This window comes from Blastomyces gilchristii (assembly GCF_000003855.2).
Source record: "Blastomyces gilchristii SLH14081 genomic scaffold supercont1.18, whole genome shotgun sequence".
Taxonomy (NCBI): Eukaryota; Fungi; Ascomycota; class Eurotiomycetes; order Onygenales; family Ajellomycetaceae; genus Blastomyces; species Blastomyces gilchristii.
This window is the reverse complement of record NW_003101665.1, coordinates 523,479-550,042: the sequence shown is the minus strand read 5'-3', so window position 1 is coordinate 550,042 and position 26,564 is coordinate 523,479. Positions and strand designations below refer to the sequence as shown.

Sequence of the window (26,564 nt, the reverse complement as noted above, 5' to 3'; positions counted from 1 at the left end):
CGCAGGACGAATCGGCTGATTTCCAGCCTCTTTGGATGCTTGAGGCGCGCGTTTTCCTGAAAATTTTGCGGAATTGATCCTCCGTGCTCCCTTTCGAATTCATGGGTACCTGAACCCTGCGCTGGGAATCTGCTCGCAAGCGTGAACCACTTCAATACATCCGTAGCCTATCTAAGTTAGTGATAGTGGATGTGTTGTGGATGCACGGTAAACACGGTCTTCATTGGATATCACCTTTCGGCCGCTGGTAAGCTCGAAGACACTAGGTTATCGCGGCGCAGCGGGAGGGGCTCGCTCCGAGCCCCTTCGCAGATCGCCCCTCACCCGTGGGGTATGGATAGGGCCTCTGGAAGGACACGCCTCCCACGCCACCCAACGACGAGGTTTCGTGCTCGGTCTCACATCCGCGGCGTAGCTGGGCGGCGCCAAAGGCAGACTGACGCCTGTACCATCACTTTTCCAATCCAGCACACAGGGTATATATATGAGGTGTGCAGCAGTACAGCTCTTTCGTTCCGTCTTCAACACAATCTCTCCATCCAGTCCAGTCACCTATCAATCTTGTACCCCAAGAGACTACTACAAACCCTTCGAACACCTGCCAGCACCATGCCCAATTCCGGTTGCGAGTACTACGATCCAGTTGAAGGGGAATGCGGCAGAACTTGCGCGCAAAACAGCACCTACTGCGACAGCCGTAAGAGAATGAATTCACAGGCTATGGACTTCACTGACAAGCCATCCATCAGACGAAGGAAGGCTGCCATGAGCAGAAAACGAAGAATCGCTACGGGATTAATCTTGAGCCGTACTGTGTTTCGCGTAAGTGCTTCTACATCTGTGCACACAAACACCACTCACTATCTCTCAGATGTCTGAGGTATCGATTCGGGGGCAGCGTGTGTCGCGTGGATCTGGCGAAGTTGAATAGTTGGATGTTGCACGACAGTCGAATGCAGGCATTGATGGATCTGCGGGGAATTGGAAATCAGGAATGGACACTCGTTTTGGATGGAAAACGCGTGACAGATGAGGGAGCTGTCATGTCGGCCGGCCAGCTCTATACATATAGGAAACATATGCAAACTGTCACTCACTACTTCCTTTCCCATTGAGTACATTGTGCTTGAAAGTTGATCATGATCCGTGTGGCCTCGAGTAAATATTCTCTACAGCGTGACTGCACTTGGGGACCACTTACTACATCCCAAATAAGCAAAAGAACTTTCTTCTTTCAAAAGAAAAGGCAAAGAGAATACCGGGAGCCACAGTTGTAAACAATCAATCAAATCAATATTGAGCTCTTGAATTGAATTGATTGGTTGTTGAAGCCAATCTGATTGGATTGATTGATTGAATTGAAAGTGAGTTTTGGATTTATTGATTGACAAGTGATTGCTTGATTGATGCCAAAGAGATCGACTGCCATACAAATTACAGTGTTGAAGTATCCCACTCACACATGTTTTGGTCCCACATCACCTCCTCGTCAGTTACGTCCATCTCGTCATTAGTATATGGTGTTTTGAAGCCAGCTCGTACCCACACTAGCAGTGAAGTTTGGGCTTAAGTAGGTCGCCCAGCTTGCTGAAGAGTCACTCACAATCGCCACTTGATGCTGGGATAGTCATAATGTCAATAGCAAGCTGCGCTAAATCAGGGTATTTTAGCCGCAGTTGTATCCAATACAAGACTGGGCTGCCATGTGCCTTGTACTGGGCTGCCATGTGCCTTGTACTGGGCTGCTGTCAACTCAGGTTCATGAAATTTCCAGTCCTCAAACTTATCAATTCGAGCGTCTGCATTGCCTCCGCCGCGCAAGTAAGCACTAATTGCGTCATCAATTGAGCTGCCTGTAGGTGCAACTCCGCGCGACGAGCGCCTCACAATGAGCGTTAAAGTCAACATCTCCGTACAATTGGAGTCGCTCCTCGAGGCAGTTAAGGACGTGCTTGTGCACTGGTATAATCTTGTATATAGCGCCGTCTTTGCCGTCTTTGCCGCGGCCTTCAAGGCGTTGAGTAGCTCCTTTGAGTGGCTTTGGGTCTCTTGATACTCAGTAATCACGGCCCAGTCAGCAGCAGTAAGGCCATCAGATCTCATCCAACTTGGCGCGTCAGGTAGCTTGTTGTTACTCCTTATCGAGTTTGAGTCCTCAATTGTAACTCTGTTTATATGGTGCTTAGTGTAGCAATTAAACGCACTTTGTAAGCGTGTGGCGCACTCAAGAGCTGGGTACACTGAGTTCCATCAAATAACAACTGGCTTAACCGGCTCGAGTGTTTTAGGTGGTTTATCAACGGATGGATAAGCGTTTGTAGCGCGCTGACAGTCTTGAAAGAGCTCGTATTGTTGCAGCGTTTTGACGTAGTTGATATCGTCAAAAAAGGACCCCAATGGGGCTATTTTTGCGCCAACGTGCACGTATAACTCCTCTTCAGTGCAGTGTTCGTGAGCGTTCTCGTAGGTAGTTTGATCATTGGCAGACATAAGCGCTTGACCAACGAGGTTGAGCATGTGGCAAATGCAGTGGAGGCATCGTTGGGCGGAGTTGAAGTTGTATTTGAGCGCAAGAGCAGCAACTGCAGTGTCGTTATTAGCCACTTTGTCAAGCCAGGGGTGACAGCGTCATGTCATGCCCCCATTCCCTTATGTAATCATGATTGATCATGTGACTACTTAGCCTTCCTTATGGGAAGAACGTAGGGTTAATTTACGGTGATTACACCGTGGATCCACCATTCCACCCGTGTCACGTGTCGCCGATTGTAACACATGTTCCACCATTATATTCGGCAACACGTCGCCGAATATTAAATGTCAAGATGGCATTGAAACAGCACAGGACTTCTTGACACTATCAGGGGACAGCTCAGTCACCATATAATCAGCGGATGCCATCATCAAGATACTACTGAGATACTGCAAGCCACAATATACTGTTCTGTCAGTGAAATCAATACTTGTATACTATTCAGCTAGACTAGTTAACTACTTCATACAAATCAAATTACTATCTAAAGAAATGAGATATTTCAAGTGTAATATAAATATCTTATTGTCTGAGATTCATACATTAAACAATCATCATTTTCATCAGTATTCAGTATTGAAATGTCATGCAATACTGTCTTTTAAACTGCTGAAAGCCTGATAATAGTGTAACTGTCAGAATTCTCTTATAAAATCAGTAGATTCAGTAGATGATTCTGTCTGACATGATGTAGAGAAGTAAGTGTAAAGAAAATCTACTTAATCTCTCTCATTTCATGAATAAAGATAGTTGTAATTCAGTCAAGATCAGTCTCTTAATATTAAAGAATATCTCTCTTTATAAGAGAGATTCAGTGAATACACTTCCTGGTTTATATATTAATAAGTCAATAACTGATTGATTGATTAGTTGAAGAGATATACTGAACTGAGAATATTAACTTATTATAGAAAAGAATTGAACAGTGATCTAGTTTCAAAACTGAGAACTTATTTCAATTGATATCATAGAATTCTCACAGATTATTGAGAAATGAATGAAGTAATTCAAGCTTAAAGAGATTTATAAATGTAAGAAATCCCGCTTCTTGCGGATTCTTTACCTCTATTTCTATCTCTCACATAATCAATAGAGCTAGTGGCCCTTGGCTACACACAACTATATAGACTGAAGTTCATGAATACTATTCATAACTCAGCTTGAATGCTATTATATATTTAATCTCTACATTTATCTTTCTATCATGAACACTTCTAGTAGTTAACAGTACATATCATGCTAAGCTGCAAACATCTGAATAATCATCTGTGAGTACTTATTCTTACATTTCAAGCTCAGTCAGTCAGCAATCATCTGTTATAACTGAAAGAACTAGAAACTTATATACTCTAATCTCTGCAAACTCTACTGCAGACACTCAGAAGCAGTCATCTAAACTATAAATAACTCTTATAAAAGAAGTCTCAGAGAACTTATTAATCACTTATAAGATATTATTCTCTGTATCTGTGACAGAGAAACTCTCTGAACTCATGAATGAATCAATCTCAGTGAAGAACATTCTTGAGTATCTTCTGTAAAATCAAGCTATTTTTCTATAAGAAATGCTTACTGTCTGTAAACATTCTTGAACTAAGTTTCTAAACATGATCTTCAGAGATACTTACAAACTGAAAAGAAACTTTCTCAAGCTATGATCACTTAAGATTATCTATTGAACTACAATCTATAAAAGCTTTTGCAAGTTTGTATTTGAAATTGACTCACAAGCCTGACTGTGTGATATAGAAGATGAAGAAGCTGTTATCTATATAATGACAGATCTCTATTACACTGAAGTCAAGAACTGACTGAACTATCTAGAGAATGATTATAAGAGATTTCAATGATCTATTCTTAAGATCTATTTAGAGAATAAGTTAGAGAACTCTGCAAGCTGAACAGAGAATATCTGAGCTATAATCATTAATATTAGAAAAAGAGATGAGAAATCTGATGAAGACTACTCACAGTGCTTCATAGAATTATGATATGAATTGAGATCTGTGAAAACAGGGCTCTGAAACAAGACCTGAATGATGATATTTATAAAGAGACTGAATAAAGATATGCAGAATAAGCTCATTGAGTAAGACTCTAAGTTCTTGACTCTGAAGAAACTAATGACTCTTATTTATCACTTACAGATCACTGTGAGAGTCACAGACCTGTAAAGAGCAGATCATTGACTGGCTCTATAAGAGTCAGAATAACAGAGAACAGATTTACTAGAAAAAGATGATAAGATATAGAGAGATTTGTGTCTGACTACTGAGCAGAGAGAGAGAGCTTTATAAGCTTCTGTAAACAGAGTGTATAACAGAAAGATTAAGAAAAAGAGACTCTACTTTATCTGTTCTAAATTAGAACATCTTCACACAAACTGTTCAGACAAATTAAAATAGAAATTTAAGAAGTTATGAACAGAGTCAGCAACAGCCTTCTTAAAAGTCTTGAAGCTGACATCTGAATCTGTTACTCTCTTAATGAAAATGCTTGCTTATGAGAAGAGACTGCACTGTGATACTGCTATCTCATAAGTATGAAAAGTATTAATAAACTCAGAATCTCAGATCACTGTGATGTCTCTAAAGCTTGTAAAATAAATAAGCTGAAAGATAAAGACTGAGAATCTGCTCTTATAACAAGTAGAGCATGAGAACTCAGATCTAAGAACTGAGAGACTTATAAGAGTTATCTTTGAATTGTAAGATCTCTCTGAAATCTGAAGAAGATTTACAGAAACTGTGATTATTATAAACATTATAAATAACATGTATTTAAGACTTACATGACTTCAAAGACACAATCTGCACATAGCTGTCTGTGAGTCAGGTTTATACTTCTAATCAGTGTTGACAGACTCACTCACAGAGATAGAAGTAGTTAATACTGTAGAGTTAATTAGAGAAGATAAGTTCATCTATATAATGACTTTACAAGTGTCTAAGAATCTCACAGTCATGAAAACTGAGCTTCAGATACTAGAGAAATACTGAGATCTTGCAGAGATGTTCAGTTCAGCTAAGACAGCTGAGCTTTCTTCTCACTATGAGAAGAATCTGATAATAGATTTGATAGAAGAGCAGAAACTCTTCTGAGAATCAATCTATAAGCTCTTTCACTATGAGACAGAGATCTTACAGATCTATGTAAAGAAGAATCTGAAGAATAACTTTATTCAATCTTCACAGATCTTCACAGAAGTCTCTGTGATATTCATGAAGAAGAAGAATAAAGATCTCAGATTATATGTAGACTACTGTGACCTGAACTTTAAGATAATAAAGAGCTGCTACTTTCTGTCTCTGATTGAGAATGTGATTAACTGTCTTACAGAAGCTGTCATATTCATACAACTAAATGTGATCAATGTATATACACAGCTGTGAATACAGTCTGAAGATGAATAAAAGACTGTCTTTAGAACTGCACTGAGACTGTTTGAATATCTAGTAATATCTTTTAATCTGACTAATACTCTCACAGTATTTCAGTCTTTTATCAATAAAACACTTCATGTATATCTGAATGTCTTTGTGATAATATATCTGAATAATGTGATAGTGTACTCTGTGAAGAAGAAAGAACACACTGAGTATATGTGAAGTGTGTTGAAGATCTTAGATGAGACAGAACTGTATATTAAGCTTGTAAAGTGTAACTTCAGTACTCACTGAATTAATTTCCTAGAATATGTAATCACTGTGAATGATATTCAGATGAAATCTTTGCAGATTGAGACTATTCTATCATGACTGAAGCTAACTAGTATTCATGAGATTCAGATCTTTCTGAACTTTGTGAATTTCTATAGACAGTTTATCTTTGTATTTATAAGAATCTTCTTGACTCTTACAGACATGCTGAAGAGTGAAAATAAGAAGAAGTCATTTCATAAATGAAGAATGAAAAGATTGTTAAGAAGAGAGAACTGTAAGAACTTTCTTATTTCAGAAGCTTACAGAGTCTTTATAAGATTGAAACAGACATTTATAGATACAGTGATACTGTTTCACTTTAATCTCTTACTCTTAATCAGATTGAAGACAGATATCTTCTTCTTTATAATTTCAGAAATAGTCTTATAACTACAGTTAAATGAGAACTGAGTTTCAGTGACCTTTTTCTTATAAAAGATATAATTCACAGAGATTAACTATAACATTCATGATCAGAAGCTTCTCATGATAGTGAAATTCTTCTATCACTGATGTCACTACTTTGAGAGTCTTATAACAGTGATTACTGTTAGAACTGATCATAACAGTTTGTAACAGTTTACTTCAATTAAGAAACTCTTGCAGTAGCAGATTTACTGAGCTCAGAGACTGAGTGAGTTCTGATTCAAGATAGAATATATCAAGAGAACTAAGAACTCAGTGAATGAACTCTCTTACAGATCAGACTATGTTAAGAAGATCAGAGTGACAGACACAGAGAAACTAGAGAAGATAGAAAAGCTTTGTAAGATGCTCAGACTGAGTATTATAAAGAGATTAACTGAAGAGTCTCTCAATTCCCTGTGAGAGAAGAGAGAAAAGAGAGAGAAGAAGTCTGTACAACTACTCTCTACAACACTGAGAGTTAATACTCTGAGAATCTTTATGAGAATTCTTGAAGAGAGTATCTATAATCTGAAGAATTTACAGACTTTGAGAAGTGCTGTGAAAGATCTGATGCAAGAAAAAACAGAGTATAAGTCTTTATAAAATCTTCTATTCAGATTGCCTGAACTGCAACTGAAGAATGAATATACTTAATATATTCAGAAACTGCTCATGACAGGGATCAACTCTGCAGAAATAAAGAATTGAAGAGACTTAAATAATCTCTTATAAAGAGAGAGTCAGATTTATGTGCCTATAAATGAGTTTCTATATATAGAACTTATCAAAAGATATCATGACTCTTCTCTAGTAAGTCATTTTACAGACACTAGAACTTATAAGTTGCTTATAAGAAAATACTTCTGACTGAAGATACAAGAACTTGTGAAGAAGATAGTGAATTCTTGTACTATTTATCAGAGTTCACAGATAGTACAGTTCAGATTATATAAAGAACTTACTTCTCTACTCATCTCACAGAAACCTTGAGAACAGCTAGAAATAAATACTCTTATAAGTCTCTCTGAAAGCAAGAACATATATAATGTCTACTTTGACAGTGTGCTGATGATAGTGAATTACTTTATCAAGATAACACACTTTATACTCATCTGTAAGAACTTGAAGTTAAAGAATTTGACTCACATCTTCATCTGCAATGTGATTCAGTTGTATGAATTATCTATGAATATTATCTCAGACAGAGAATCAATCTTTGCAGAAGAGTTCTGATCTGATCTGATAATTATACTGAAGATCTCATAAGATCTAAGCACAGCTTTTCATCAATAGATAGATGATCAGACAGAATATCTGATGAGTATATTAAAACAGTATCTGTAGTGCTTTATCAATTACAATCAGAATGACTGAGTACATTAATTATCACTTATAAAGTTTGTATACAATAACTTAAAGCATGTCAGCACAGGTAAAACTCTCTTTGAGATACTTACTAAGACTCATCTGCAGATGATCTTGATGAACCTGTGAGAGTATATTATAGAGTGTGATAATATCTGTGAATAAGCTGAGAGAATTCAGAAGATTCAGAAGAAAGTCTGTGAATTCTTGAGAAAGACTCAAGAGTATCAGAAGAGATACTATGACTTCAAGTATATTATAAAGAGTTTCAAGAAAGATGATAAAGTCTGACTGAGTCTAGAAAACATCATTATATAGAGATCTAGTAAGAAGCTGAATCTCTTATGAACAGAGTCTTATAAGATTATAGAGAAAGTTAGTCTGTAGTTTTACAGATTGAAACTATTATCTGAGTTACAGATATACAATATTTTTCATGTCTCTTTACTCTGTAAATATAAGGAATTCTCAGAAGAGAACTCTGTGACTCATCACTCTATTTATAAAGCACTAGAGAGTGAAAGAGAATATCAGATTAAAGAAATTGTTGACTCAGAGAAATGAGATTATGAGCTCTGATTCAAGGTTCAGTGATAAGAGTATTCTGACAAGATGAATGAGTTCACTTAAGAATTATTCAAACAGATAAGATATCTGTAGAAGCTGAGACATGACTTTCATACTGTAAATTCTGATAAGTTAGAATAATGTAATCTTCACTAAGAACCTGATTGTGATAAAGATATTAACACTGTCATTTGTAAATTCTAGTCTATAAGATGATGAATTTCTACTGAGATGAACAGTCTGCAGTGTATATAAGAAAAGAAGAAAATATATTCTTATTAAAGCTAAAAAACAAGAAAATAAACAGGGCTGTGAATACAATTTAGAGATTAATAAAGAAAAAACAAAGAAAACTCACACTTATATTATCAATATCTGTGACACTCAACTCTCTCACAACTACTAATTTTCTTCTTCAAAGAAGCAGAGAGTATCATATCTATGATACAGACAATTGTTATATTTGATACAAAGACTGTCAGAAATGCACAGACTTCAGAGAAGTCAGATATCAGAGTATACATAGTTGTGACAGAGTCTTGAAGACTGATTATCTGTGTGTGTGATTAGATATCTCTTATAAAGCTGTGTTCACTCTCTCAGTTGTGCTGAAGTATTCAGCCTGAAAATAATGAGAATGCAGAGAGAGAGCTCATCTGTTCAGATTAACTCTTATCATGAATTTATGGCATTTGCATTGTCTTGATTATCTGAATTTTGTGAATACTCAGAAACTCATCTCTCATTGACAATGAAATTGCAGAAATGCACTGCAGTGTGAGAATCATTGATAGAGAATCTAGATATATTCATATATGCCTGATCAGAGATTGTGTGAGCAGGGAGAGAGTGGTCATAGGCCTGCAGAGCTGTAGAAGACACTGACAACACTGAGAGCTTTATAAGAACTGTTAGCTAGAGTCTGTAAGAAATTACTTATGAGAAGACTTACAGCAAAGAAGAGGACTGCACTGCTTGAAGTCAGAGACTGGTCTGAGAAAGACAGAGAGTTGACTGCTGGCCTGAAGATCAGATGCAGTGACAAGGCTGAGAGAGATAAAGACATGATTGTGAGCAGCAGTGTCTCTACTTCATCAGTCAGTAAAAAGTGATCAGAGAAGTTGCAGAGACACTCATAAGAAGCTCAGTAACAATCAGATATTATTTATAAAGAGATTGAAATTGAAAAAATTTTTATTCTTGAGAAGTTCTTGAATCAATATATAAATACTGTCAGAAACACTCTCTCTCTATTATCTGAGTGAAAACACTTCACAGATGAATGAGAATACTCACAGTTTATAAAGATAAGAGCTGTTACAGAAAAAGAAAAAAGAAGATGAGATTTCACAGACAGATCTGAGATATTTATACTACTCTAGAGAGATTTACTTACACTGTGAGTAATTCTGTGAAACAGTCAGATCACTCTAGTAAATAAAAGTGATTGTGAATCACAGATCTGAATCTTTCTATATAACTATAAAGAGTGATTGCAGACTGTGAATATCTTGATTCTACAATTCTACAGAGTTGATGAAAGAATGGAAAATTCCTCACAATTCTACAGTGTCAAGAGCAATGATTTGTGAGAATGAATGAAAGATTAACTCATAAATGTTTCTCTTTAATAAGAGTGATCTCACAGAGAGTGATTTATCTATGAGATGAATCTGTGTAATGATTACACAAGAATCTCATGAAAATGATTGAGAGTCAACTGAAACTCTTCTATATGAAAGATGTGAGATGAATCTGCATGATAGTCAGAGAAGAATCTGTAGATTATAAAGAATCTCATAGAATAAGAAACTGAGTGACAGACTCTTTTCTCTTCATAATAACAAGGGATTTTTCCTCACTGAGGTTTTTTATAGATATGAAGGATTTTTAGTGAGTATCACTGCAGTGCTGAGCTGACTATAAAGTCACTCAGTGAAAGGCTTCACAGACAAAGTCTTAGAGAGGAAAGAGTATGTAAGAAATTTCACTTCTTGCAGATTCTTTACCTCTATTTCTATCTCTTGCATAATTAATAGAGCTAGCAGCTCTTGACTACACACAACTATATAGACTGGAGTTCATGAATACTATTCACAACTCAGCTTGAATACTATTATACATTTAATCTCTACATTTATCTTTCTACTGTGAACACTTCTAGTAGTTAACAGTACATATCACACCAAGCTGCAAACACCCGAATAATCGCCTGCGAGCACTTATTCTTACAATAAATTATATATCAACTTTCTCTGATATCTTGCTTAATAATAGATAATCAAAAATCTTCAGAGTAATATAATCTTTTATTAGCATTAACTTAATAGAGTAGTTCAGTGAATTATTATTCTTATCTTCAGCTTCTTTATTTATTCTCAGTAAATTATTGAAAAGTGCTGAATAATATGCATATAAATTCTGAATCTTCTGTGTCAGATGTATATCAGAGCTGTTAAAGAAATCTTTTAATACTAGTTATAAGATTCACTGAAAACTCTTCTATAAGAGCAGTGTCTTTTTTATATCTCAATGATTTATTCACTGTACTAGATTCTTATAATCTCAATACTTATTCTCTTCTATCAGAATATTATAATTATTAGATACAGTGTATTCTTTAATCAGCTCAATGTAGTGTAAGTTAATATATATATTTAGCTGACTCTTTATATACTATATAAGCTTTGCTTTTTTGATATAATTACTGCTGCTGATATATATAGCAACTGTACTCATAGTTAAAGCAGAGAATGATTGATAACTAATAACTGAATCAGCTTAGAATAATTCAAATATCACTGTTACTCTTAGACTGACTGTGTGACCGTGTCTGAGACCAGGACTAGATTTTTTGATAGTTTCATTATCAATTCGACTGATCTCATTACACAGTTTTAACATTAGATAGTAGTCTCATACTGTCTCAGTGAGACTTACTGTCTACTCTTGTCACATTTTTCAAATGAGACCATGATTTTCACTTCTCAATTTAAATTATTTTTATTGCTTTAAATGACTTTAAATCTCATTTGAGTGTTACCAAAAAGTGTTACTTTTTAAAAAATTAAAAATAGTCTAAAAAAAACCTTAAAATGTCTAAAAATAGTAACTTTATGCCAAGAATGAGACTAAATGGAACCAAATGAGACCACTTTCTCATTTTTTTCAAGTCATGATTCCATTTTAAGATCTGATATATAGTCACTTTACATGTTTTTTTAATAGCCAGTCCCAGCGGGATTCACGCCAAGAAATGTATGGGACCAGATCAAATGAGATCAAACGTGAAATTCATGATCTCAGCGGCCAGTCTAGTTACTCTCACTGCAGCTTCAATAAGAAACTGTAACTATCAGCAGACTGTAAGTATGATTTGACAGGTCACTTCAGAATTATTTTCTCTCAGAGATTGAGACATCAATAGACTATTACTTCTTACAATGACTGTATATATCTGAATAATAAGATTAATAGATGATTGATTTTGACTTTGTGCTGAAAATGCTGCAGAAATAATCTGCTTAATCACTGAACTGAGTCATTTCTCTCTGAGCTCACACTGTAAGATAAGAGATATAATGATTGAAGCTTGAGTATATTCTTAAAGCTGATACTTCTTAAGATGAGTAATTAATAACTGTAAACAATTTCAACTATAAGAAAAGAGAAATATCTGTAATATTCAGAAGTATTCTTACTGATCATATAATAATAGAACAGAACAGACTAGTAATAAGTATGAAATCTCTGATATTTTAGCAAACTCACTATAATATGAATCTGAAGAGAAAAATGAGATCAAATTTAAACTTGAGTATATTTAAAAAAGAGATACTATCTGCACTGTTATACTCTGCTCTTGACACATTTGATCTCTATATGTGAGATTCAGCAGATTATCTAGTTTAGTCTGAAGATACTGTATATAATGATGAAATCAGCTGTTATTATATAAATCATAGTTCAAATTCAGCTGATTCTTATCATTAATAAAACAGCTTCAGTAAGATCTTCTCACAGTTGATTCTTTGATCTCTGTATTACTATTTTACTGTGACATATCTTCAAGAAATGTTATACAAGATGCAATCACTCTTATCTTTTCTTTACTGATATTCATCATAATTCTCTCACAATTCAATGTAGATAAGTCATGTGATAATACAGTAATAGTGTCAGAGAAATTGATATTATAAGAATCAAAGATTAGAATAAAAATATTATTTCACTTTGAACACTCAACAGCACTTAGTGTAGAAATCATATAAAAACTTATTAAGCTTCAGTACATGTTCTGATATAAATCAAATTCATCAATGAATAATTGATATGATAGAGAAATAACTTATATATCAGAGTAAAATATGCTTTTTAAAATGTCTTGTTCATATGCAGCAATTTCTAACTTAGTCTGAATTAGTAAAGATTTATAATATAATTATATCTTAACAGCTTCAGTCTTAATTCTTATAATCTGACAAAGAAAATACTGATCTTTATTCTCATATTCTACTGATAGATTGAAATTCAATTCAAACATTGTATTTATATAAATGTCAAGTTGATTCAGAATCTGAATAATTAAGATATATTTTATCTCATCTTTCATTGTAATTAATTTAAATGAGATAAATAACAGATTCAAGAATGATAATCTTTGTACTATCTAAGAAGTATAATGAATGACTTCTTAAACTTTTAGAATTATTATATAAGATCTCATTCTCATGTCTGAATGTCAGTGATTACATCTGACAAAACACACTCTCTTAATATGAGATATATCATTCAATCTTAATTTACAGTAGCATTTGAGATTTTCACACTGATATCAAATAAAATCAGAAGAAAAAAGAGGTTTATTTGTTAATAAATATTGCACAAAGTCACTGAAATAATATTTGACAGAGCTCTCTTAACTGTGAGATTATCATAACTTAGTAAGATTATTAACAAGTTTTATCATTTCTATATACATCTATCACTGAAAATTTGAGAATTTGAGAAGAGCAGATATTAATGAAATTGAATTTTGAAAGTAGAGTAATCTTATGAAGAATACAGTGAGATTTTTCTAAGCAGAACTCAGAGTTAGTATTTACATTGATAATACTATTAAAATTGACATTTTCTTAACTGATAAAATCAGAAATTATACTCTGCATTGCTTTTTCAGAGTTGATAGACCTTTGAAGAGCAGACTTATCAGTGATATATTCTTCAATAAATGCAGGATTTGCAGCAGTGATTGATAGTTTTTTCAGAAAATATCTGACTCTTCAGCTCAGAGTCTCATTGTCAAAATAAATGAATTTATTTCAAAGTTACTGTGTTTGTGAGCTATGTCAATTACTGGATCAGAATCAATAAATTCATCAGTAGAATGAGAGACAGTAGTAATATCTTTGATAGCAGTATCTTTCATAGTAATATCTTCAGTGACTGACTTGTCAGAATCTTCTTGATCATCATTTTCTAAGATATTTTTCAGAATATTCTTCTCAGTGCCTGCTTTCAAAAGTCACTCTATATACTCAATATTATCAGCAGCATTCTTGTTATATAACTCTGTCTTTAGACAATGTTAGTTTTTATAATAATAAGTAAGACATTAAAAGTGATAAATATACTGAAAATAGCAATGCTTCTTCATCAGAAACATCATTATCTGAATCACTGTCAGTGAAATTCTCATTTACAGTTTCTGAGAAAAGAGAGCTCTGAAGTTGGAATTTTAATTGATCATCTCTGAATTCTTGTCTAGAGACAGATAGCAGATAGTGTTTCAGATTTTGATTAAACAGACACAACATTTTACTTTCTGATATGATTTATAGAAACAAGTTGTATAGTTGAAAAGATATAATTGAAGTGAGTGAGCAGTCTTGATAAAATAAAGAGATGAGATTGAATTACTGAAAAGAAGTATATTAATAAGAGCTGCAATCAGCAATAATCTACATTAAATTAATATTAATAATCAAACTGTTTTCTTTATTTCAAGATTATATTTCTGCAAGCTTCTGAAATCAGTATCATTCATTGACTAGAATTTCAATCTAATTTTAAAAATGAATACTCTTATTAACTCTGATATGCTAGATCTTTCTGAACTTTCTCATCTAGTAGGTTTAATGAGACAATTCACTGATTTCAAAGGAAATTCAATATTAACATTTCTTAATCATAGCAGGTATACAATGACATCAATAAAGAATGCTCAACAGATAAGAAGAATAGCAAGAAGAACTCAAACTTCTTATTAATAAGCAATTCATCAAGAAGGTGTTGAAGAACTAGACATCTCAATACTAAAATGTATGAGAAGAAGATCTGTCTGATGAAGTAACATCTGCAGCTAGAGATTAAATGAATGTATTTTCTGTTCTTTATAAAGAAAAATCTCGATCAGACAGTCATGAAAATAATCAAAATCAATGATAAAATATTATATATATTCTCATTCAGCAGAACAACAATGCTGAACACAGTTAAGACCTGAAAATCAAGATCATTAAAGAAAATGAAGACAAGTATTTAGATTTAGTAAAATAGTAACTTTTCAGTGAAATATAACAAATTCTTGATAAGAGATTATAAATCTCTGATAAGAATTCAGCAGAGAATCTTAGAGAAATCTAAACTTTTATAGTTAAGTTAGCTAACTTAATTTCAATATAGAATCATATTCAATGAGAAAAGACAAAGAGCAGAGTAAGTTCAGAGATAATCAGCTTACATAATTGTTACAAAGAAACAATTATCTTTGATTACTTTTATAAGTTATTCATCACTGAAAAGTTCTTTCTGATTTTTTATTAAGTGTAGAGAGTTATTGACTTTGACTGATTCTCTGAGTAAGAACAATGATATATGAAATATAAGTTAGTATAATTCAAATTGTTTCAAAAACTAGAAACTGATTTTAAAAACAGAGATATATGTCAATCTGACAACTCAGGTTAAAATATTTAATAATGCTGATATGAATAAAAATTCCACTGCAGCTATAATACAATGATAAAATATTCTGACATTTTGAGATCTGATAAGTGATATTTCTGAATATCAGGAAATTGTCAGAGATGACTTTACAGAGATGATTTAGAATACTCTGACAGTCAAAAAGAGATGTACAGTGAAAGATGTGTAGAAGAAAATATGAAAAAAGATTAAATTTTCAGAGACACTTTCAATAAAAGACAGATGATGTAGAGATTTCTGATATAATCTATTTCTATTTCAATATATTTAGTTTTCTATGCATTTTATATATAAATTAGTTAATATATACTTTATCATATATCATTAGAATACATCTGTCTTGATATTCACTGATAAAAGTTATCATATCATCTATCTTGTATTTGATTATAGTTATAGTCACAGCAGAATCACTGATTTCACTGCATCAGAAAATCTTCTTATTTATCTTGAATTCTGTAGATATATTTCTAGCAGTGCATTAAACACTTGTTTCTAGTTAATAGAAATGATTTTATATTTAAAATAGCTGTAATTCAATCAGTAATAGTCTGTGCAAAAAGTATTAAGATATGAATGAAATTCATCAGATATGCTGATTACACTCAGAGATGAAATATGAAAGTATTTGTATTCATTGCATGATAATCTGCAAAGATGAATTAATAACATATATAAAGACTTATATTTTTCTTTTTCTTCTTTTTCTCTTTCTTCTTCTTGCAACAATAATACACTGTAAAGATTATTTTCAGCTCACTCAGCTCATTCTGTTCTTCTTCATTCTTCAGTCTGATTAGTATTCTGTCAGTTATAATAGAAAGCTTTTAATCAGAAAAGTTCTAATCAAGATATCTTGTCTGTGTAGTATATCAAGAATATCAGTAATTTATTATATTAGTATCAATCACAGCAATAACAACAACAGCAGCAGTATTAAAATAATAAACAATATCTTTAAGTATACCTATGCTGCTGTTACAAAGACTTAAGAGAAGAAAGCAAGCAGCTGTCTAAATATCTTAATAAAGCAGCTCAGTAAATAAACAATGTGTAAGCACTGTATTGAGTATATTTTTCTCTATCATTTGAATGCTGCTTATAATAAGATGAAGAAAAGCTTAAAGTCTTGTATAAATTGTAATTATGAGAAAAAGAAATGTGTGATTGTCTCTGAAGAATTAAAAGAATAAGTTAATAATCTAATCTGAATTTATAACTTTTATCTTTCTGCATTAGATAATTTCAAGAAAATAATAAAAAGAGCTATATTAAAATCAGTGAAGAATCTTTTAAAATAGATTAAGAAAGTTAAAACTTACTGATAGAAAGTGAAAGCTGAATATATAAAGAGTATTACTATTACTCTGAAAGTCTTGAATATTATCATCAGTGCTGCTGAAAAAGCTAAAATTGAGATTGAGAAGATTAAGTTGAATATTAAAAGAGTAAAATTAGAAATTAAAAAGAAAAAAGTTATCATAGAAAAGAAGAAAATCATGATTAAAAAGATAAAACTTGATATTAAAACTATCAAGCTTGAAGTGTATTGCAAGCTTTTGAGAATGATAGTCAGCTATATTGAAGAATAAAAATCAGTGATGAAGAATCTTATAAATTTGATAAATAATATCAATACTAAAGCTAGCTGTATTGTTATTGAGATGTACAAAACAATGAAGCATGTTCAGAGACTCACAGATTATCTTGATAAGAATTCAGTTACAGTCAGTGACAGCAGTAGCAGTAATGAGAAATTTGATAATAGTGATAATTCTCTTTTCATCTCTTTTACTGATATCTCTGCTACTGCTGTTAATTCTTTCCTCTCTTTCTTCTCTAATCTTTCAACTCTGATTAATTCTCTGACTATGAGTAGCACTGGAACTCTTGATATTCTCAGTGAAAAAGTAAGTTAGAATCAGTGAAATGATTCCCAGATTTATACAGAAGTTAATAATAATATATATAAATGAATAAACACACAGCTTCTGATCTCTCTGAAACCCTCTCTCTCAAACAGTGAATAGTCATTAGCACTGACCCTTCACAAACTTCAATGTCAATTCACAAGTTCTTCAAAATAAATGTTGATGTGGATATGACAGGAAATGATGACAATGATATAGAGATGATTTGAAGAATTCAGAAGGAATTACAGAGAGACATGACAGATTTTCAATAGAGAATGATTCTGATGAATGAGATGTTTTTTAGAATTAGTGATTATATAGATAGGAATCAGTGACATTGTCAATACAATGATGATTTTGTTCTGTTCATAACTCATTTACAGTGATTCCACAGCTAATCCACCATTATATTATATTTTACGGTTCGGCGACGGTGTCGGCGACTGGCACGGCGGAACAACCATAACCCGGTTGTATAATAAGCCTACGTTTTTCCGGTAAGGTTCACCTCATCTTCCTCCTCAACTCAAAGACTCTTAGCTTAGACAATAATATTATTCTTCTGTTGGGGGTCCCGCGGTTGGTCGGCCCTTCTACCAGCAGTGCGCTGGTGGTGATCGAGCTCTTTTGCCCCAGTAGCCTACATCTTCATACAAAAGGTGCTTACAGACAGTGCCTATGGCATTGTCGACTGGCCTTTTGCCAGATACGCTAACACCATTTTCGCATACAGCTACTTACTTACCTTAGGCCTGCGCACGTCCGGAGACGCGTCGTTCGGGAGTAGTATATACGTTGCCTTTCCGATCTGTGTCAACGCGAAACACACGATCCGCTATGGAGGTGAGGACGGTGTTATGCGTTGCGGAAAAGCCATCGATTGCGAAAGCAATTGCAAACCACTTGGGAGATCGAGTGATTACCGTTCGTGAGCACAGACCCGCGCAATCAGCCAGTCGAGCTAATGGACGTGCAGCATAATATCCAAGGCAATCCGTATGTGAAGAACTACGAATTCGACTACACCTTCCGGCAATGGGGTCATTGCAGTGTCACGATGACCTCTGTGCTCGGCCACCTCCTCAGCCACGAGTTTGAGCCGCGATACAAGAGCTGGACTTCATGCGACCCATCTGCGCTTTTTGACGCTCGCATCGAGGTTTTCGTTGGTAGCAACAGCGAGCCTATCGCGGACAACATCAAGCGACACGCTCGCCGGGCCGGCGTGCTCTTTATCTGGACCGACTGCGACCGCGAAGGTGAGCATATAGGCACCGAGATTCGGTCGGTGGCAGCACAAAGCAACCAGGCTCTGGGTCGCGCTGGCGGCACAGTAAGAGCACATTTCTCCAACATCGAAAGAACGCATATCATCCACGCCGCTCATCGTCCCGCCGATCTCGACGAAGCGCAAGCCAACGCAGTAGCTTCACGTATCGAGCTCGATCTTCGTGTGGGCGCAAGCTTCACCCGGCACCTCACTCTGAGCCTTCGTCCTGTACTCCAGCGAGGCAATCTGTCAGAAGCCTCTCAATTAATCAGCTACGGGAGCTGTCAGTTTCCTACGCTTGGCTTCATCGTCGAGCGCTACTGGCGCGTTCGGAATTTTATCCCGGAACCATTCTGGAGCATCAAACTGATGCATCGAAAAGCTGGAACAAGGGTGAACTTTAGTTGGGCTCGTAAGCACCTCTTCGACAGAAGGACAGCTGTTATTCTCTATGAGCGATGTCTCACTTCGCAGAATGCTCAGGTCCAAAAGGTCAAAACCACGCCAACGAGCAAGTGGAAACCCTTACCGTTGACTACTCTAGAGCTTCAGAAGTGCGGTAGCAGATTCTTCGGAATGGACAGTCAAAAGGTTCTGCAGCTTGCAGAAAAGCTATATCAAAAAGGTTGGATTAGCTATCCTCGAACCGAGACAGATCAGTTCGATCGGGGTATGGACCTTCGCGGCCTCGTCCAGAAGCAGGCGCAGGGCGGCCGCTGGGCTGATTATGCAACGGCGCTTGTCGAAGGAGGCTTTTCGTGGCCCCGTAACGGACATAATGATGATAAGGCCCACCCACCTATCCACCCGGTCAATTTCGTCAATCCAACTACGCTCTCACATGAAGAGCAGCGTGTTCATGAGTTCGTCGTCCGGCGCTTTCTGGCATGCTGCAGCAAAGACGCCCAGGGGTCAAAGACCGACATTATTATTCTCTATGGACCGGAAACATTCCATGCATCTGGCCTTGTAATATTAGAGCGCAACTATCTCGATGTCTACGTTTACGATCGGTGGAGCAACCAAGAACTTCCCCCGTTCATCAAAGGCGAGGTCTTCGAGCCGACCGAAGCCATTCTCAGTGAAGGTAAGACGTCACCACCTGGATATCTAACTGAACCAGACCTGCTTGCACTAATGAACGCGAATGGTATCGGCACTGATGCTACCATGGCCGACCATATTGTCACAATTATAGACCGACAATACGTCGAAGCCAGAGCTCAGCCAAGGCAGGCGCGGCATGGCAATGACGAAGAAGAGTCCGAGGAGTTGCCAGCCCAAGCGAGAGGCGGAAATGGCCGTAGAGGTAGAACTGCAGTAGCCCCTCGTCGTGGCGGCAGGAATAGCGGTGCTGGCCGCGGTGGCGCTATCACAGGTGTTCGGGAGTTCATACCCACGACGCTGGGGGTCGCTTTGGTTGAGGGTCACGAGAATATGGGGTTCGAGACTAATTTGATGAAGCCATTTTTACGCAAGGAGGTAAGATAACGTTCTTGATCAATCCCCGTCACGGGCTACTGATGACAGGCGTAGATGGAGCTAAAGATGAACGCCATATGCAATGGGCAAACGACTAAGACTCGGGTCGTTAACGAAACCATCGAGCAGTATCGAGGGGTCTATGCTCGCATGCAGCAACATACGGACGTCCTTCGTACGGTGAGGACTGAGTCTCGGTGTACCTACTACTCCGCTGATGTGATTGTAGGCTGTTCAGAAGTATGTTTTCGGTGAAATGAACTGAGGATTGTCGACCTCACCACCGAACCCTACCAGTTGCCGCGCTCCCAACCTACAATCCTATGCAAGAATAAATTCCGACTTGGCGTTGATTCCGCGCCGTCATTTGTTGTCAGCCGACCGACCACCCCGATCCCGTATATCAATGTGAATCATCATATTGATCTACCTCCAAGTACTCTCTCTGCAGAACATAACCTATTGACGTCCCCCTTTCATTTTATCACCAATGCACACAATCCCACACCGCCCAAAATATAGTACGGGGTGTCCGCCTCCAACAATCCTGTCAACTTCGATTCCACCCTGTCGTTGTCCCCCGATGGGGCAAACGGATCCCACTCAAGTAGAGCAACTGATCAAGTACGAGTTGACTTTATTGCTATTTTTTCCAAGGTTCCCCTTCCACGTTCCCCAGAAGCCGGTCTCGAGCAACTTCTTCCCCTTGCAATTATCCTTGTCGTAGAATCTAGCTTCGCAAGGCGTGTTCTCCGTCCACTTGAGGCTGTTTGCTCTATTCTTGGAGCCGGAAGCGAGATTCGAGCACTTTTGTCTGATGGTTCCGGTGCGATAGTGGATCCGCGTGCCCTTGTAGTTGTTCTTGTCCCAGATCTGGAGCTTCCAGGCGTCGGACAGCGCCGCGAGCAGGACGACTAGAAGGGCGAAGCTGAACGTGATGGACCTCATGGTGGAAGTCGGTACGGAGTCTGGATTCAGAGTCAGTTCGTCTGCTTGTTTGGTCGAACAGGAGGTCTGAGGGTTAGGATCTCGTTAGGATTCTACCTTGCATTCAGCAAGACAAAGCTGAGGTTTAAGCTCCTGTATTTGGTCATCGATGAATTAGTATTTGCAGTAGATAGGAATACAGAGTTTTTCGAAGAATAGTCAATCCTTGCATACCAGTATTTCACACACTTTTAAACACCTATTTTGGCTCCTATTGCCTTGATTCCGCACACGCCGATAAGCCTCTACCATGGTTGGCGGGAAGTCGTTCCTGTAAGCGCTGATATTTTTGGTGGTTAAGTCATGTCACATGTATCCATGACAACCGGCGAACAAGTGGTCAAGTGAACATGGGGACGAAAGACGTTCTTGAGAGACGTTGTCGCCTGTTTGTGTCCTGAGCAATCAGCACTACCCAAAATCTGATGTAGGCAGGCTGGAACATAACAAGGCGTACTTCACAGCAATCCTTTGCCGCTAAAAGCCGACATATTTATGATTTAGTTCCACCACCCCACCGAATGGTTTGTCTCAAGTTTCCTGTGGGGATGGGGAGTGTTTCCTCTTCCTTTTTGCCTTCCCTTTTCTCTATCGAAATGGATATCTGCACACTTAAAGACCTCAGGTGTGTCAGTTGATGGATTCCTGTTCATAAAGACTCCTTCACAAGAGATTTCCAGTTTCGGACAGTTGTTGGTGAGAAATTGAAACATGAGTTTACATTTCCTGCGGATGCTTGTCAATTGAAACTTTTCGAGCCCAGTATGTTTGGGAGGGAAGAACAGCTCAAAACCACAGTCAGTGTTTGAATTCAAATAGATGTGTTCATATATGTGCACAACTTACTGTGGTGACAAGAGCTGGCCCGAATGGTCATCCTCATCCAAATAATAGAACTCGACATACTTTGATGAATACATGTCTGAACTGTAGCAATAGTCGATGTGCTCCACAGAATATAGACAGAAGTGACCTGTGATGGGTTCAAGTGGTGTTTTGCTCTGCTTCTTAACTGGGTCATACATCTCTTGAACCTCTCTTTCCCTGTCTCGATCAAAAGTTTGCTGGTTGTCCTTTGCTTGCTTGTTATGTTCTCCTATTTCCTGGAGCTCCATCTTCCGCTCTTGACATTCCGCTTTGAGTTCATAGTAGAAACTAGCATCCGATCCGGTGTAGGATCTGTCCGACATGGTATCGTCCCTGTGATGAAGTAGCTCTTCAATGAAATCTTCAAAGACAGATGAGTCTGTTGAGCCTTGAAACACACGAAATAGGACAACCCCGTCCTGAGCATATGCTGGGAGTATCTGATACTGCTGGTCACGATGGAATTTAGTAATTTGAGAAGGTATGGTGCCACGGGGAGACCAGCCTAACCTCGACCTTGCCTCTCCTAAAAAACCATCCCTAATTGTTTTTGAGTATGTACACAGAAGGGCATGACCCCCAAAATGAAAAAAAGTGATTACTGAAGATGCTCTTCATGAAATCACAGAACTCCATGATCGCAATTTTGTTCATACTAATCATCCTATCATGCCACCTTGAATATCGAGGCTCTTAAACATTGTAACAGATCCTCTTCGTGAAAGGCCTTGACTCCCTTAATATTCAAATGGTCTGTCTCAAAGCCTAATCTAAACACTACCCCTCCGGGCCCTATTTTCGCGATATATTTCTTGAGCTGTGTTTTGTTCTGTGACGCTATGAACGGATTCGCTTTAAAACCAAAATAATTCTTATACTCCAACCAAAAGCAGAGGTGACCAGATATGGGTATAGGATCCAGAAAGCGAACGTCAGGCGTTGGGCTAATCATCGATTCCTTTTGCTCTGCTTCGGTTTGAAACACGTAGCCTAGATTTCTTATCGTATTGGTGAATTCCGTTTCTGCAAGTCGAGCCTGTTCTTCTTTCATTCTCTGCTTCTCTTGCCGCCATTGTATACCCTCCGGAGTGTTATCAAGCGGCGGTAGGGTAGCCGAAGAGCACCATTGATTATGGAGCTTACGATGGCACGATCTAGCTTTGTCATGCTACGCTTTTGGTAGGCTTGAGCGAAGGCGACACGCCAAAACAAACACTGGCTTCACAGCTATCGGCGGAATACCCACATACGCAACATCGCCTACAGGGACGCTCTTCGTCGCGAAGATTCCATCATGTTTTGTCGGAATTGGATAAGATCTTTTGTGGTACAGCTGTGAAGCCTTCTTAGTCTCAAAATCGCGCTTACATAGGCCATGTTGCGGGAAGGTCTTGATATGCTTCTTTTTGGCATCGGACGATTTGAAAAACTTCTGGAATCTCTCGCGGTTGTGCTGCGATGAATTTTCCCGATGTTGATCCAGTGACCGCATACTGGAGAATTTGCGATGGCAGGGGTGACAATAAAGCATTCTAAGAACTACTCTCTTGAAGGGAAATGTGATGGCAAACTCATGCTTAGGATTAAAAATGAAAATAAAGTAGTAAAAAATAACGAAGTGATCGGCGAGGTATATCATTGTGGAATATGTGACTTGTAGGAGGTGGGGGGGGGGTTCGAAAGATAATCAATCGATCGATGTTCCATGGTTACAGTACATAGATAGGGGATATGTAGAAGCTACTAATGCCCTGCATTTATCTTGATGAGAGAAACAGATTGATCTTCAGCTTTAATTTATTATAGATTTGCAAGAGCTTAGATCGTTTCGGGGTTAATTCACTCCTCTTAGCCATCTACATACATATCTTGTTATGTAGTCCGTATGCTGGATTTCTATCCACGATCAGCCACTGTCTCTCTGGTTGGGTTAAACAAGAACAGCCAGAGGGAAAGAACAGAGGAGCAGTAGAAAATGTCCTGAAATATACCAACACGCCCACAACATTCTGTACATATATGCAATAATGATAAAATATCTGGTCGGTCTGCAGGGTAAAGACGATGCGTTTCAGGGAGGAAGATCTAATCTTATCTCCACGTGATCATAATCAGCCGCAACCGAGAAGACATCCCATGGCTTGAAACCCGGTTACATACAGCATACAGCCGCATAATGCGTTGGAAGAGTAGGATATGAAACAAATATTCTAGTCATCATGTCCTACTATGACTTAGATGCCATTCTTACAGATGCTCAGGTATGGCATACGTCTATCCTTTCCTCCACCAACCCCTCCTCCCAGTGGTTTGCGAATTTAATATAAGAATGATGAATGCGGAGTATGTGCTGACGGAGCGAGCGGCGGCTTCGATAAGAAATTACCATGTACATTCGAACTCGAAGTTCCAGGGCTGGGTTATCTGGATGGTAATGTTGGGGAGGATGTATGTTTCTTGATATATACCCTTTGGTTTTGGCTTTGGCTTTGGCTATGTCTCATTGCTCCTTGATTTCACAATTTCCGCCCGGATATCTATAAGCAATACCGGATCCCAATTCCTCTTCTCACGCTTCTATCCCGCCACCGCGTATATAAAAATATTGCCGGAGATATCCCCAACTAATCCCGCGCCAGATAAAACCAGGTACCCGAATCGACCTCCCCCTCTGGCTCGGCGAGATGCTTGCTGTCGGGTTCGTCATCCGCTCTTCTCTTTACTCATCCCATTCCATCCCATCCCATCCCATCCCATCCCATTCGCCGTGCCCCTATTCCCAATACCTAATTACCTCACATACCTCTTCCCCAACCCCCCTCCCTTTACTCACCTAACCCCCTTCTGTATTATATACGCACAGAGCCCGCACCAACTCCTCCCCCCTGGTCAACCTCGAGCTGCCCAACGCCCTCTCAGAAAAGGTCCTCAACGCGCTAAAAGCCGACCCGCGCACCGTCGACCTGCGCTCCCTCGCGCCGCACTTCTATAGACTTGGCGTGCGCATGCTGGAGCTTGTTGAGGCGGAGGAGATGGTTGATGTTCTTATGGAGGTGAGTGTTTTTTTTTTTCTTTTTTTTTTTTTTTGTGTGTGTGTGTGTGTGTGTGTGTGTTACGGAAGAGGGAAGAAGGGAGGGAGAGAGGGTGCGAATGTATGGATGGATGTATGGGAGAACAATAATTTTCTGTCGACTGATTGATTGATTGACTGATTGACTGGGATATAATGCAAAACGCACCGCAGACATTCAAGAAACGCGCGATGGAGATCGCAGACCACGCGCATAACTCGCGCGGCGCACTGAGTGATGGGGTGGAGTTTCTGCGTGGGTTGGATGAGACAGAGAGGCAGTGTGAGTCTATAGTTCTTGAGTCTATAGTTCTTTTACTTTTACGCCCCCTCTTTTGCTGCTGGGACCCGTCAACCCATCACGCACGGAATTTGTTGGGTTTTTTTTTTTTTTTTTTTTTTTTTTTTTTTCGTTTCCATTCGCTTTCCCCCTGTTTTCCTTGCGTTACTATGTATGTTGTTATACACTGTTAATTCTAACTATATCCGGGCGGGGGGATGGGGGAATAAAATATAGTATTCCGAGCAGCTCATGGGAGTGCGAAAGAGATGCGTGTCTGGTCAGGGGAGACGAGGAAGAAATAGACGGGGGGAAGATATGGATAGTTTTAACCATTATAGAACCGTGAGTGGAAACACTAATAAAATGAACAAAGATTGCCGAAAGGGGGGGCGTTTGTATGAAGTTTTCAGTACTCCGTATAGACACCTGATAAAATTCCCTGGGCCACTCAGTCGGGAGTGCTGGTGATGATCATGATTTGTCCTTCTTGTTGAGATGAAGTCCACTGCCAATACTGATAGAAATTTCTGAATGGGGATAATGCAATTGAGGTCACAGAGCAGAGAGCACTCCGTAGACTTGACGAACGAGGCCTGGTGTTTTATCGATGAATAATCTGAAACTAGGTGTAATGCATGTGCTCTTTGGGGGGTGCAACAGAACACAGCGTTTTGCGTCCCTCTTTTCCCCTGAAAGTCCCTGACTTTGGGGCAAGAAATGGCTAGCTTTGCCCTTCCTTAGTTCCGTGACTACTGCGGGGGAGCGAGGGTCGAAACCCTCCAACTGGGAAGCTTGGGATCCCGTCAAGGATGATGGCCCAGGTCCAGTCCAGGCGCACTGAGGTTGAGACTGACACTCGTAGCCCCATCCCCATCTTATTCAAACCGGGTGGTTGGGCGCAGGCTGAGGATGGTTTCCTGGTTAAGAACACCAATAAAATAAGTAAATAACTACTCCATACAGAGTAGTAACTGAGTAGGATCCTGCTTCAGGACATGATAACTTAGTTCTTCCTCACTTGCATATAATTGTTATGATTGCTTGCCATTCCACAGCCGCGCAGTCAGGGGGTTTGACTCCACTTGTTCTGGGCGGGTTGTGATGGGGTGAAGCTAGTCTGATCGGCTGCAG

General features: G+C 37.9%; 5 protein-coding genes across 5 annotated transcripts; 3 read left to right on the top strand and 2 right to left on the bottom strand.

The window, feature by feature from the left end:
* Positions 1-609: 609 nt before the first annotated feature.
* Positions 610-931, top strand: BDBG_07241 (uncharacterized protein; the record flags this gene model as incomplete). Its single annotated transcript, XM_002622243.1, has 2 exons — positions 610-822; positions 872-931. 2 exons carry the CDS (start codon positions 610-612, stop codon positions 929-931), a joined length of 273 nt encoding a protein of 90 aa, XP_002622289.1.
* Positions 932-1,656: 725 nt separating this feature from the next.
* Positions 1,657-2,517, bottom strand: BDBG_07240 (uncharacterized protein; the record flags this gene model as incomplete). Its single annotated transcript, XM_031723002.1, has 2 exons — positions 1,657-2,181; positions 2,260-2,517. The coding sequence occupies 2 exons, from the start codon at positions 2,515-2,517 to the stop codon at positions 1,657-1,659; spliced, it is 783 nt and encodes a 260-aa protein (XP_031580064.1).
* Positions 2,518-17,237: 14,720 nt separating this feature from the next.
* On the top strand, positions 17,238-20,491 carry BDBG_07239 (DNA topoisomerase III; the record flags this gene model as incomplete). Its single annotated transcript, XM_031723001.1, has 4 exons — positions 17,238-17,471; positions 18,225-18,398; positions 18,451-20,226; positions 20,456-20,491. 4 exons carry the CDS (start codon positions 17,238-17,240, stop codon positions 20,489-20,491), a joined length of 2,220 nt encoding a protein of 739 aa, XP_031580063.1.
* Positions 20,492-20,829: 338 nt separating this feature from the next.
* On the bottom strand, positions 20,830-23,572 carry BDBG_17583 (uncharacterized protein; the record flags this gene model as incomplete). The annotated part of the gene is made up of 6 exons (XM_002622240.2): positions 20,830-21,240; positions 21,388-21,484; positions 21,732-21,824; positions 22,060-22,620; positions 22,788-23,248; positions 23,327-23,572. 6 exons carry the CDS (start codon positions 23,570-23,572, stop codon positions 20,830-20,832), a joined length of 1,869 nt encoding a protein of 622 aa, XP_002622286.2.
* A 641-nt stretch (positions 23,573-24,213) lies between these two features.
* Positions 24,214-26,564, top strand: BDBG_07236 (DNA replication complex GINS protein psf3). Its single transcript, XM_031723000.1, has 6 exons — positions 24,214-24,341; positions 24,460-24,528; positions 24,720-24,778; positions 24,944-25,133; positions 25,325-25,433; positions 25,668-26,564. Exons 1-6 carry the CDS (start codon positions 24,300-24,302, stop codon positions 25,733-25,735), a joined length of 537 nt encoding a protein of 178 aa, XP_031580062.1. The 5' UTR covers positions 24,214-24,299; the 3' UTR covers positions 25,736-26,564.

What these genes read in the sequence shown, in the direction of transcription:
- BDBG_07236 (XM_031723000.1), top strand. Translation starts at nt 24,300, where the DNA reads ATGTCCTACTATGACTTAGATGCCATTCTTACAGATGCTCAG. An exon ending in CCATTCTTACAGATGCTCAG is followed by an intron (nt 24,342 to 24,459) that starts GTATGGCATACG and finishes GGCTTCGATAAG; the next exon opens with AAATTACCATGTACATTCGA. An exon ending in GGATGAGACAGAGAGGCAGT is followed by an intron (nt 25,434 to 25,667) that starts GTGAGTCTATAG and finishes AATAAAATATAG; the next exon opens with TATTCCGAGCAGCTCATGGG.